The sequence below is a fragment of the Mesitornis unicolor genome, unplaced genomic scaffold (genome assembly GCF_000695765.1).
Source record: "Mesitornis unicolor isolate BGI_N332 unplaced genomic scaffold, ASM69576v1 scaffold24570, whole genome shotgun sequence".
NCBI lineage: Eukaryota > Metazoa > Chordata > Aves > Mesitornithiformes > Mesitornithidae > Mesitornis > Mesitornis unicolor.
Genome location: NW_010159293.1, coordinates 20780 through 32633, shown reverse-complemented (window position 1 = coordinate 32633; position 11854 = coordinate 20780). Strand labels below are relative to the sequence as shown.

The following is an 11854-nucleotide window of genomic DNA, read 5'->3' as shown; positions in this document are numbered from 1 at the left end:
GCCAGCTGCACAGCAGAGCCTGCTTGACCCCCACATTTTGTTAAAACAAACCGTAGCCTAAAGCACAGTCTTGGTTAGTGTGAGGTCCTGTGGGTTGCATTACGGAGGAGATCAGATGAAATGGCCACAGCCTTCAGGCCTGAAAAGCTATTAAAAGCCAGGAAATTTCTTTTCCCACTGTCTTCAGATCTTTTCCACTGAATCTCTACATCTGGGGGGAAATATGAAACTAGAAAGCCCTATATATTATTTCATTAGATTGTTTAAAAAAAAAACATAGGTTTAAACCCAAACCCTCTTTTCCTCACAAAGACTGGTTTGGGAGTCTCATTTTTAACCCTGTTCCTAGTCAACACAGAGTTTGGTACATCTTGCAGCTAAAAGCATTAAATACCTTGATACCATAAATACTGAAATCACTTTATTTTTTTACATAGCTGGAACATAATTTTCTTTCTCAGATCTCAGTTTTGCACTTAAATGAAAGTGAGCCAAGTTAGTGTTTGTGATTCTGGTAACACAAACTTGTAGAAGGTAATACCACAGACTAGAAGCACAATGACAAAAATTGCTATATTGATTTTGATGCTGGATTTTGGCATTTACAGTAGTTTTGTTCTGATTGCTGCAAATGAAAGTTCTTTATATATAAGTTTAATTCACTGAAAAATAAGTTCAAAATCTTTCACAAGTGAAAGTTTATCCATTGCTAGTAAGTATATACATTAGTTAAAATGGTTTGTGGACTAATGTGTTGCTTTGGCTGACTTGTTAATGAAAATGCTAGAATGACGTGCTCTGCTGATTCATCTCTCTCCCCCCTTCCAGATGTTATTCTCAACTGAATATGCAAATTATGCTGTCTTCTGCAATTCTTGGTACCTTTTATTGAAGATTTTTCAATTTCAAACCTTACATAGCTTTCTGTTTGCTTGCAGTGTCCATCATGAGTTTCTACAAATGGTGTAAAATTTAAGAATAAAGGAATTTTCAAGAAACAGAAATCAAATTAGATAGAAGGTCTGTGTAGAATAAACTGTATCTGACAACATATTGTACATCTCTCACAGAAAATTTAAAAAAAAAAACACAGTGAGGAGCAATTGGTGTGTGAAAAAGTTAATTTCTGAAAAAATACTCAAAGGCATCATGAATTATCAATACACCATGTAAGTCTGACAGATTTTTCAATTAAGAGTCAGTGAATGTGTTTAATTTTCATTATTATCAGGCTTGCCCTACCACGGTGCTAGAATGCACTGCCAGTATTTTTGATCCAATAAGGACTAGAGGGTTGTCAAATGCCACTAGCAGAGTTGTACTGCAGGAAACAGAGGTCAGATTTGGGACAGAAGGGTATCAGGCAGCCCCTGCACCTTCTGCCCTGCAGAGCAGACAGCAAGTGGAGGACAGAGAATGGGACAGAGGGGACACCGACCCCCTTCACAAGGGTTTGCACAGGGGTAGCACAACGCCAATTTCTAGCATGGGTGGCAAGAAGAAGTCTAAATGCCATGAGGCAGATGTTGACCAGGTTCAAGTTCCATGGCGAAAGACAGAGTTGTAGGAGATGAGCTCAGGGTCTCACTATCCAAAGTGGCACGGGCATGTCTCATCACAAGAAGAGGGAGCACACAGGTAGATGGACGGATGGATAGTCTTTGTGTCTGCTCAGGAAGGTGGCATGTTGGCACCTCAAGACAAACATGGTGAATTTCAGCTCCTACAGGGTGACCACAAGTTTCGGCAGCTTAGCTTTTCCCCTCCTTTTTAATGTCACTCTGTGAATAGAAGATTCAACTGGACAAACAGAAAATTAGGAACTGGTACACCAGCTATGAAATGTTGAGTCCTAGAGAGGATGGAAGGTTGCTAAATGTCAATAGCAGACTTGTGCTGCAGAAGACAGAGGTCAGCTTGAACCCAACAAGTTGGTCAGGAGACAAAAACAGGGATCTTTTAGGGGCCAAATTAGAATGTAACTTTTCTTTTCTTACCAACTGTGAGGAACATTTTTCATTAAAACCTTTCAAAATAGTTGGTCTATTTGTTTTCATTATTCTATGTCCTTAAAGAGATGGCCCATTAGCCAGACTGCTTGCAGATAAGACTCTGGGAAAAAGTACTCTTAAGCTACAAGGAAATCTGGGAAACCAGGTTTTGGGCCAGGGTGCTGAGATAGCAACAATGGCAGAACACGAAAAGCATCAGCACAACTGTCTTTACATATTAATGCAGTGAACATTCTCTCTGAACACCAGTGTCCTTCCCTGGGGCTAGGGAGGGCTGAGATGTGCAGTTTCGGAGTAGGGGGGGCCCAGCACAGCAGCCTGGTGAGCAAGGAAAATAACAGAGACAACAAGGAGACAGGCTGACCCTTGCTAAGATGCTTTTCCAAGAAGGAAACTAAAAACTGTTTTCTTAGTGACAGAGGAGGACAACAAGTGAATCCTGAGAGATGATCTGGAAAGACATGCCTATGATCAGGAACAAGGATATTATGAGGCATGAGAATGTACCTAGTAGAAAGAACATAGATATAAAACTTCTTATTTTAGAATAAAGATAAAGAGTGGGCTGATTCAAAGCCCATTTAGTTTTGTTTTGCTTTGAATCATGACCAATGGTAGAGATATACTGAGTAATTAACGATGGCTTGAAGTCAACATTTGATTAGGCTGAGATCTATGAAGTCCTCATCACTGGCATTTCTGAGTCTACACTTGATCTCTCATAATAGATGGATAAGAAAACTGAAACGTGGCCCACCAGATTGAGAATGATAAAAGGAAGTATTTTGGTTTTATGCTGTACAGCAGCAACCTATTTAAGCCACTCCTACAAAATACAACCATTACCTAGGACTTTATGGCTACCAAGCATCTATAGCCCAAGCTCTCACTTTACACTGCAAGTCAGTGTCTGTACTCAGAATCAGTAAGTGTTTGTGCTTCAGAAAAACTTTTCCAATAGGCAGGGGATTTTGTAGTTAGTCATGTTGAGATATGCAGCAGGATATCACTGAAGATGATAGTACTGGCAGTTGTAAGGGGTAAATAAAGTCTTACAGATGTGGTGTAGTAATGGACATTGCAGCACAGAAAAATGTCTGTTTCCCAGGAAAACCATATTTATCCTAATAACTTATTTCTGTCAATGATCATGAAATGACAGAGAAGATATCACCTGTTTTGAAGGAAAGAGTCCTTGTGAGATTAAGTAGCCGTTCTCCTGCTTGGGGAAAAGCTGCTGTATCCACATCTGACAATGTTTTTCAAACTCATTCTGAAAAATTACCAACAAGATTCAGTATTCTCCTAGGAAATTGTCCCAGTCATTCCATACCTGCACATGAGACAGTATATTTGCAAAAAAAATGAAATACCTCCTCCAGTTATTTCCTCAGTAATATTTCTGTGCATTGTTACAACACAGTCAATGAAAATTAAATGGGTACCTTTATCTTTTGAGATAAGAGCAAGAAAGTCTAGGTAAAGTTTCTAATGAAATTTCTTAACATCAGGACTTCTGAGCTTCTACTCTGATTTATTAAGGCTTTGTTCCCTCCAGACTCTCTGATATACAGAATTTCAGGAAGAATGATGTCTCCAGGAGGAAGCAAAGGTGAAGTGATTTTCTGATGGGAGGCTAATATCAGCAATAAATATAGGGCATCTTCTGCTGCTGCTTAACATAAACTTCTCTGAGAGGCTGAATAGACTTTGCATTTCCTTAATGAAGATACATTTTTTCAATTTAAAATCTTATGCAAGTGAAATACTGCTTTCATTGATGACCACAGTAGGAAATCAATTCAATATTACACATTCTGAAATAGATCCCATAAATTGCCATAGCTCCTTGATTGCAATGCACATCTGACAACTCACGCAGCTGTGGCTCTGTCTCTCTATTTAGACAGTGGATGGTATTCTGACTGCCACCTTATAAACAGAGCAGGTGAGCAGGCGGTAAAGACAAGACTGAGAGGGATCTGCTAACATAAGACTGATATAGACATTTCTTTCTTGATGGTATTTGATTTTCAGAGGCTCTTGAGAATTTAGAGTTCAAATCTCTGAGATTCATGATATACTGTACTGTACAAGGTCATTCATGTCAACGGCAACTTTATGGGCAATAGCTCTTGCCATCAAATAGCATTCAATATGTGCAAATATAGGCTGAAAACTGCATTCATTTTCAGCTGTAACATCTCAAGTTCAGTCTCATGAACTGCTGGGAGCACAATTTATCTTAAGTGTGCTGAATTAATTGTAAGAAAGTATGGGAAACTTTAGATCTATGTCCCAGAGGGAAACTCTTGTGGTGAAATTAAGGGATAAGCATCGAAGCAGAGAGGTTGCTGCTGCTGGAGCAGGGACAGGGGATCAAGGCTGCTGGAAGCCTCCAGTGGGCCAGTTACCCCTGACTTAAGATATATGGGCAGTGAAAATTGGCACCAGCATGCATGGCTCATAATGAAACCATTGTGTCTCATAGCCTGAAAAATGCATCATCAGTCTCTTGGACCTGTGGAGTTGAGCTAAGTGGAGATAGACTCTCTTTTTATCTCTGCTTCCCATTTACTACCACTAGTTAAACACCATTGCCTGTCTCATGGCAGGTTTGCCAAAACTTGTGTCCAAAGAAACATTTCTCCCCTCAGAACAACCTCCATGGGAAAAATAAACAAAGCTTTCCAGAGCCAGGCAGGCATTGCACCAGTCACTGGATCCCACATTTCTCGACATAAAAAGGCGCACATTTTTAGCTCTGCTGCGTCCAAGCTACTAACCCTGATGATACACAAACTAACACCACAATGGGCAAAGTCATAATACTCTAAAACCCCCTTCTTACAGGAAGGTGGTGAAAGCCTCTAGAGTAGGGGATGAGGGAGCAGACAAGCCTGCAAACTTTTCCTCCTGGTGAACAACATCCATCAAGAAGTCCATTGAAGTGATGCGCAACCATTCTCAGGGGTTCTGCTTCTCTCCTACTCTACAGTCTGAGGACTTATCTTGAGAAACATCAAAGCGTGCAAAACCCAAAAAAAAAGAGCAGCAACTCATTCCTTTGGTTATCTTTAAACCTTGCAAAGAACAGACGTTGAAAGCTGACCTACCAATGAAAACATTCGCAGTTCAGCCCTGGAATTCAGCTAAGAAAAACTATTAATGTAACAAACACAGCCAGATCTCATGTGATATATTTTAAGAGGGATTTTTTTTTTTATAAGAGATGAAGGGTTTTTTAAGACTTTCACATTCTTGTGTGCTTAATCCAAACCCCCACACCTACTTTGGTAACACCACTTGCACTTCTGAGGACAAGATGTGTTAGTGTTGGGGTCAGCTGGGCTCAGAGCGAAGGAATGTACAGTGGCTGGACTGCTAGAGCCTGCTGGAAGTTGCTATGGCTCCACTAGTCTATGGGAAAGAGGTGGAAGATCTGAAGACAAAGCAGCTAAACGATGTGCAATACATTAAATACAGCTGATGTTGGGCAATGAAGGCTTTCATTCTCACTCTAGTGGAAGAATAAAAGCCACTATCTTGGTTTTGACAGTGACATTGGATAGACAAGAGGAAGAAGCTGTATAGATACTATAGGAATAGTTATAACACTAAATGCAAGGGAAAACTCTGCATGTGTCTGTGAGTGGGTGGATGCATGCATGTGCATCTATAAGCACATGTCAAGTGAACTGTTCATGTGCTACAACTTCTCAGACTAGTGGAAGTGGAAGTGGCAATAGACTGTGAGGGACCTGCATCCATAATACCATTCAAAGCCAGCAAAGAGGTGGTTTTAGTTAGCACTGTCACAGAGCAGCTGATGTTTGGTATCCACAGTAGACAATCAATGATGTCTTTGATTTTTTTTCTTTTATATAATTATTTTGGAGTAAACAACCATCTGTTCCTCTTTCTTTTCCAGTGTAAAGATAGTCACAGACTTATCGATAAAGGAGAAAGTTCTCAAGTGGCTCAGGCAGGTGCAGCTTGTGGACTGCATATAGGCATGACCGACCCAGATGCTTTCTGATACACAAGCGGCACAGCTGGGCAAGGCTGGCAGGACCTGGAAGAAAAAAAAAGGCAAGAACAGGGACATCCAAACCCACCACCAGCATAAGTCAGAAAGCAAAAAAACACCAGCAAGATTTGCAAATCACAAGCACTACAGGGAGAACTAAATACATTATTGTTCATATTTAACTTGTATTGCCAAAATTGCTTCAGCAATTTGAAAACCATGAGCACTAAACACTTTTTTCTGCATGCAGACCTAGGCTTTTCTGCATCATTTACTGAGTAAATACTTAAAATGCCATAAAAGTGTCTGCACTGGAGAGAGAGCACCAGGATGCATAGCCCTTGCTCAGGAAGTAAAACAACTCCCAGCAGTGTTGTGACGATGAAGACAAGAGGGATTATGGGGAGCTGCAGAGATGCTTGGTGTAGAACAGCCATAACAGGGTGAATATGGAAAATACAGTTAGTTGTTCATATATATAGAACATGCTTCTTCCAACCGCTGGTGTCGCAGCAGGTACCTGCACAAACAGTAATTGCAACTTAGCCTTTTCACATGACAACACTGTCTCTGAATATTTAGGTATGTCTATCAGTCTATCAATGCTTCCCAAAATGTCTTGAAGATAAAAAATCCTCAAAAGTTTTGTGCAAGAAGGCACACAGGATAGAAAAAAAAATAAATTAAAAAAAAAGAATTAAAATAAAAAGGACTTTTCAGCCTTCTCTTGCCTTGAGAGGAAGGTTGTCACATGTGAAAAACTCTTGTTAAACATCGGATTGACCACCGGAAAAAGGAAAGCTGTTGGAGGACTCTTCGGCACAACAGAGAGGCCAGCTTGGGCAGTGGCCTTCATGCTACTGCACACCATGGTGCTGCCCTGGTGGCTTCTCCACAAGGGGACAAGGTAGGTGCCCCCCAACCCACACTGTGCTCATTCAGGTGAGAGGCACACCAGGCACAAACCTGTGAAGCAATGAGGCTCCTTTGCTTCTGTTATAGCGTGTTTGCACATGCAAACGCAGCTTTGCTAGTGGACGTGTTCCTGCCTCCCCTACCACATACCTCCTCCTCCTTTTCGCTCTCCTCTCACTGGAGCTGCTCCAGGTTGAACTTTTATGCCTGTTCAGGGGTGCTCAGATTTCAATCCCTGGATCAGCCCTGCCCCTCCAGTTTCTGACCAAACAGTAGCGGTCACAGCAGTGTTTGGCCAGCAAGAACTTTTCCCTATGTCTTCCAGGTAAACTTCATAATCTGTGCTTTTACTACAGGAAAATTTAGGAGCCTAAACAGCCTGATAATGCCCCCTCTAAGAAGAAATTAAAATAAAAATATGGGATACATAGATAAGAGTACTTGTACTGCCATCACTGGATGTGAAGAAAGAAGCTACCATCTCCCAAAGGAGTTAGGAAAACAGAAGCATTTTATGTTTCACATCACTTAATAGCTAGGAAGAGGAGCAATTAAACAGAGCCATCTAAGTAACTATGGCAGAAAAGTCAGGGAGTATATAGAAAACCTTTCAAGATAGGTCCCTGGGGTGCTTATTTTATACAGAAGGACCTCAGAATACACAGAAGAAGTAGGTGAAAAGGGCAGTTGCAGATGTTAGATACAACAAATTATCTGAAAGCAGGACTAAAGGGAAAGGTGAGGAAACTGAGGAAACTTCATTTCTGAAAAGTAAAAAGCCAGCAGGAGCCGAAGTGCTCCTGTAGTCCCTCTGACTGTAAGGGAGGAGAAGGTGACAAGTTGAAAGCAGAAATCAAAAAGAGGGTTCAGGAAGGTAAAATTATTAATATTGGAATATTTCTTTATCTACTCAAACTCTCAATCACGCAGGGCAACTGGAGCAGGACAACTGTGAGCACTGCCTTTGCTCATGTAGCCTGCTGTTGCTGAGCCCTGAACATCTCAGATATGGGGGCAGAAGTCACAAGAGGTGAGAAGCATTCAAGCAAAAGTCCTCCCAGAAGGTTTTAGACATGACAAATTAAAGCTGTGCATGAAAAGCCACAGAGAAAGGGAGTAGGACAGAAGGATATTAAGCCAATATTTCATTTCCTCTATAAAACCCACTTGTGCGTGGAGGGCCAGCACAAAGCCTATGTGCATCATTGAGAATCTAAATTTACCATCCAAGAGATATTATTTTGAAGCTGGAAGTGGGTTCTTAGTGCACATCGTGTTTTGCTCCCTGGCAGGGAGAGAGCTGTACCTGGGACGGTGACAGGCTGCCTGCATGGGGGAGCACCATTCACCCTCCCTGCCAGCAAAGCCCTGAGGGCACAGACTGACTAACAGGGTACCAGTGAGCTGGGAATTGCAGAGGTTAGAGGAGGAAGGGGGAATTAATTCAGCATGTCCATCCCACAGATACTGCTATTAGATGCATCACGTTCTGGCTCTATGTGGTGCAGGTGAAAATGACACAAGAGGATCTAGATTCACCTCTGCTCAGAAGTTTATATAGAGCATCCTTATAAAGGGAGTTAAGAAAATGTACTTAGGTAAAGGAAATAAATACAGCTGTACTTAAAAAAAGAGAAGAGGAAAGTAAGCCATTACCTTCCAGAAGCAGAAGTGCCTGCTCCACTTTGCTGTTGGGTATGGCAAGATCAAGGGCACATTTGAACTCAGCATTTCTGCATTTCGGGTTAGCACCATAGTCTGTCAGCAAGACGACTACCTCCACGCTGGATTTCCTTGCTGCTGCATGGAGGGGGGTGTCTAATCGCTTCCCCATGTTCACATTGGCTCCTTGAGAGAACAAGAGTGTACAGTTAGATCAGGGGGGCAACAGGAACTGTCTGAACCTGCATCACCCAGGCTGGTTTCCACCAGTAGCCTCAATAAATGAGGATAGATGGCACACAGGCCTCCCTCATTCCTCTCAGCAGCAGTGGTGCAAAACTCAGCAGGTCAAATACCTGCTGTAAAAATGTCCTCTGAGCCACCGAACCCTGTCTGCAATGGACAGAACTGAGCAGCTTGACCTTCAACCCAGTAGATGTTCAAAGCCTACCATATGCTCTGTAAGTTTGTTAATATAAACTCTAACACAGATTATGGTAATTTAATTACCAGGGAAAAAAAAGACCCTTTAGGTATCACATTGTAATAATTCCAGGTGCACAGCAAGCAAAATGCTTGCCCTGGGCTCTCCAGGCACAGCAGGGCCACATTTCTAGCAGGTGTAAGCTGGCTAATGTACACCGACAGCAAAAATTTATGCTAGCTCATAGACTGTCCCTGGAGCTGCAGTGATTATTCTTCCAAGCAACTTTACTGCTGTCTTCATCATACATTGAGAAGCAAGTGAAGTTAATGCTTAGTATGGCTGTTTGTCATAATCAGGAATTGATTTTGGCCACTAATATTAGCCGGTATTGTCTGTGCTTCCTGTTATCATTCTAGAAAACTTACAGTATTTTATCTTCACATTCAGACAGTCTCAGGGAGATCTGTGTAATTAGGGATTTTTTTAATGAAGAAATCAAATTCTTCATGAATGCAGGTGAAATTTTTAATAGCCCCAAAAGAGTCTCACAAACTCGGGCTGCCCAAACACCTCTTGAGGAAATATGATGTTTGAAATGGAGAGGCAGCCCAGACAGAGCAGCAGTGCTGGGTCACACCACGACAGCTCTCTCCTGGCCCCTTTTCCAGGTGTACCTAGCTCCAAGAGCTTCTTGACACAGTCTGTCCTCTGGTACGTGCAACCCACGTAGAGCAGAGTCCCGTGCTGCAGATCTTCTTGGTCAATGTCAACCTCATGGGCCAGAAGGATCTCCATGCACTCCCTGTGACCTGTGGAGAGAAGAGCTGTCACTGAAGTGCAGCAGAGCAGGAAACACCCAGATATATCAAATGGTGCACAAGAGCTGGGAATAAGCCAAGCCTATTTATCCACACCAGTACAGACAAGTTTGGAGTTTTAAAAAATATTTTAACATCAACAAAAGATGTATTCCTCACTTAGTGATGTTAGCTTCACTCACAGCCTGACTGTTACCTCTCTTGACCGCTTCGTGAATGGGTGAAGGAAGGTGGTTCCTGTGCTGCGGCTTGGCTCCAAACTCCAGCAGCATGTTGACACAGGCCACGCTGCCACTGCAGCAGGCGTTAAACAGAGGAGTGATCCCATCGATGGTGACTGCGTTGACCTGGAACAGCAATACGTGCTCAGGGTAATGTGACTTAAGAGGAACGCCCTTGCAGTGTACCTTGTGTGCACACCACAAATGCACCAGAAAAAGATGACTGTCTTGCTTGATTTCAGAATTGATTTTGTTAACAACTTTCAGAGTTATATGTTATGGCACAACACATATAACATTCTTCTTTGACATCTGCCCTCCTTCCTGTATAGCTAGTGACATAAGGCTATGCCTGTTATGAATGCTCCTCCTAGAGTTGCTAAAATACAGATTTTATTTCTTTTTATGTGAATTTTAGTAACTTCATGACCATCTAGTATGCACCAACCCAAACCCAGAATACACTCAGATGAAAAATGGCTTTGCTTTTTAAATGAAAACATTTACTTCATGTTTAATACTCTCCCCTGAAAACACATTTCCAGATAAGGAAATTTTCACAGATAGATAGTCTTAACCCTGAATAGAAAAGGAACTTGAAAGAGTTTTTGTTCTCATGCATGTGTGTATGTGTGTGTGTAAGAGAGAAATAATTTCCTTCCTCCACCTCTGACGTAAAGACCTGGCAATCACCACCATCTGTCCTTCTCCACTGGTACAGCACAGTCCATCTTGTGTCTTGCACAGCACCATAGCTGCTGTGTTTAACTATACAGCAAGCCCTCAGAGGCAAATTATGCAGCAAATCTGCATGTCCTTAGTTCTGTGGCACACTGGAGAAGGGCAATGGATTATGCAAGCATGTGGCAATTTGTGCCATTTCCAAATCAGGGAGAAGAGGAAAGAAATGGGAGGGCTGGAGAAGTCCTGAGGCATCAGGGAAGTTTGAGGACTTTGCTGCCAGTGCAAGACCTGGAGCTGCATTGCGAAGAGGTCACAGCACTGGAGTAGAAATACCTTAGCTCATGCAATTTAGCTAGCAAGACATTTTGCCTTTACAGCAGAGAAAGGCAGGAATATCTAAGAACCTATTGGTTTATTGTGGGTAATTCAGCAGTGTACCATCTGCCATTGATATGTTCCTAGGTATCGTTTGTCCTTGTTCATTTGAAATACTGACTTGTTTAGGATGCTGTGTGTGTTAACTCTTTTTCTCACAAGATGCTTTTCCCACAATTACAATCCAGTTCTTGCCATTTCCAGTGTTTCAGTCCATGCCATCTTCAGCAGGCTCCAACTGTGCAGCAGCCAGTGTGAGGCCATGTTCCCCCACATGAAGCTGCACTTGCAGATTGGGCGGGTACACTGGAGGAGGCAGCCCCTGCTCCTTGGTGCCTCCTCTGCTTGCTCAGTTTCATGGAAAACCAGGGATGGGAACAGACTTGGCTGGAAAATAACCACGCCAGGCCCAGGAGATGGGCAGACTGGTGTGATATGGGGAGATACAAGGTACCACAGCACAGGGGACAACTGTCTGCTCAGGTTTTGGAGCCTAAAATGCAGCTTGCTCTTCCTGAAATTGTCAGTCTCACTGGGCAGATGTGGCTGGAGCTGCTGGAAGCACTGGAGGACCATGAGCATCATTTCACAACAGGGACAGCGATTCAAGCAAGATGATAGCCAAGGGTAAGCAAGGAGATAAGTGAAGGAGAAAAATTACTTCTTTGCTTTCCGTCTCCATTGGGCTTTGGTTTAATGGGTAAAAGAGG

General features: G+C 42.4%; 1 protein-coding gene across 3 annotated transcripts in view; it reads right to left on the bottom strand.

Annotated features, from left to right (window-relative positions):
* Positions 1-5962: 5962 nt before the first annotated feature.
* Positions 5963-11854, bottom strand: part of ASB11 (ankyrin repeat and SOCS box containing 11, E3 ubiquitin protein ligase) — a 14011-nt gene continuing 8119 nt past the window's right edge. For all 3 annotated transcript variants that reach the window (XM_010186231.1, XM_010186238.1, XM_010186247.1), the window contains exons 4-7: positions 10061-10211; positions 9721-9855; positions 8614-8805; positions 5963-6087 (exon numbers count right to left, since the gene is read on the bottom strand). In XM_010186231.1, coding sequence (XP_010184533.1) covers positions 5963-6087; positions 8614-8805; positions 9721-9855; positions 10061-10211 — 603 coding nt within the window. The remainder of the gene's footprint in view (positions 6088-8613; positions 8806-9720; positions 9856-10060; positions 10212-11854) is intronic.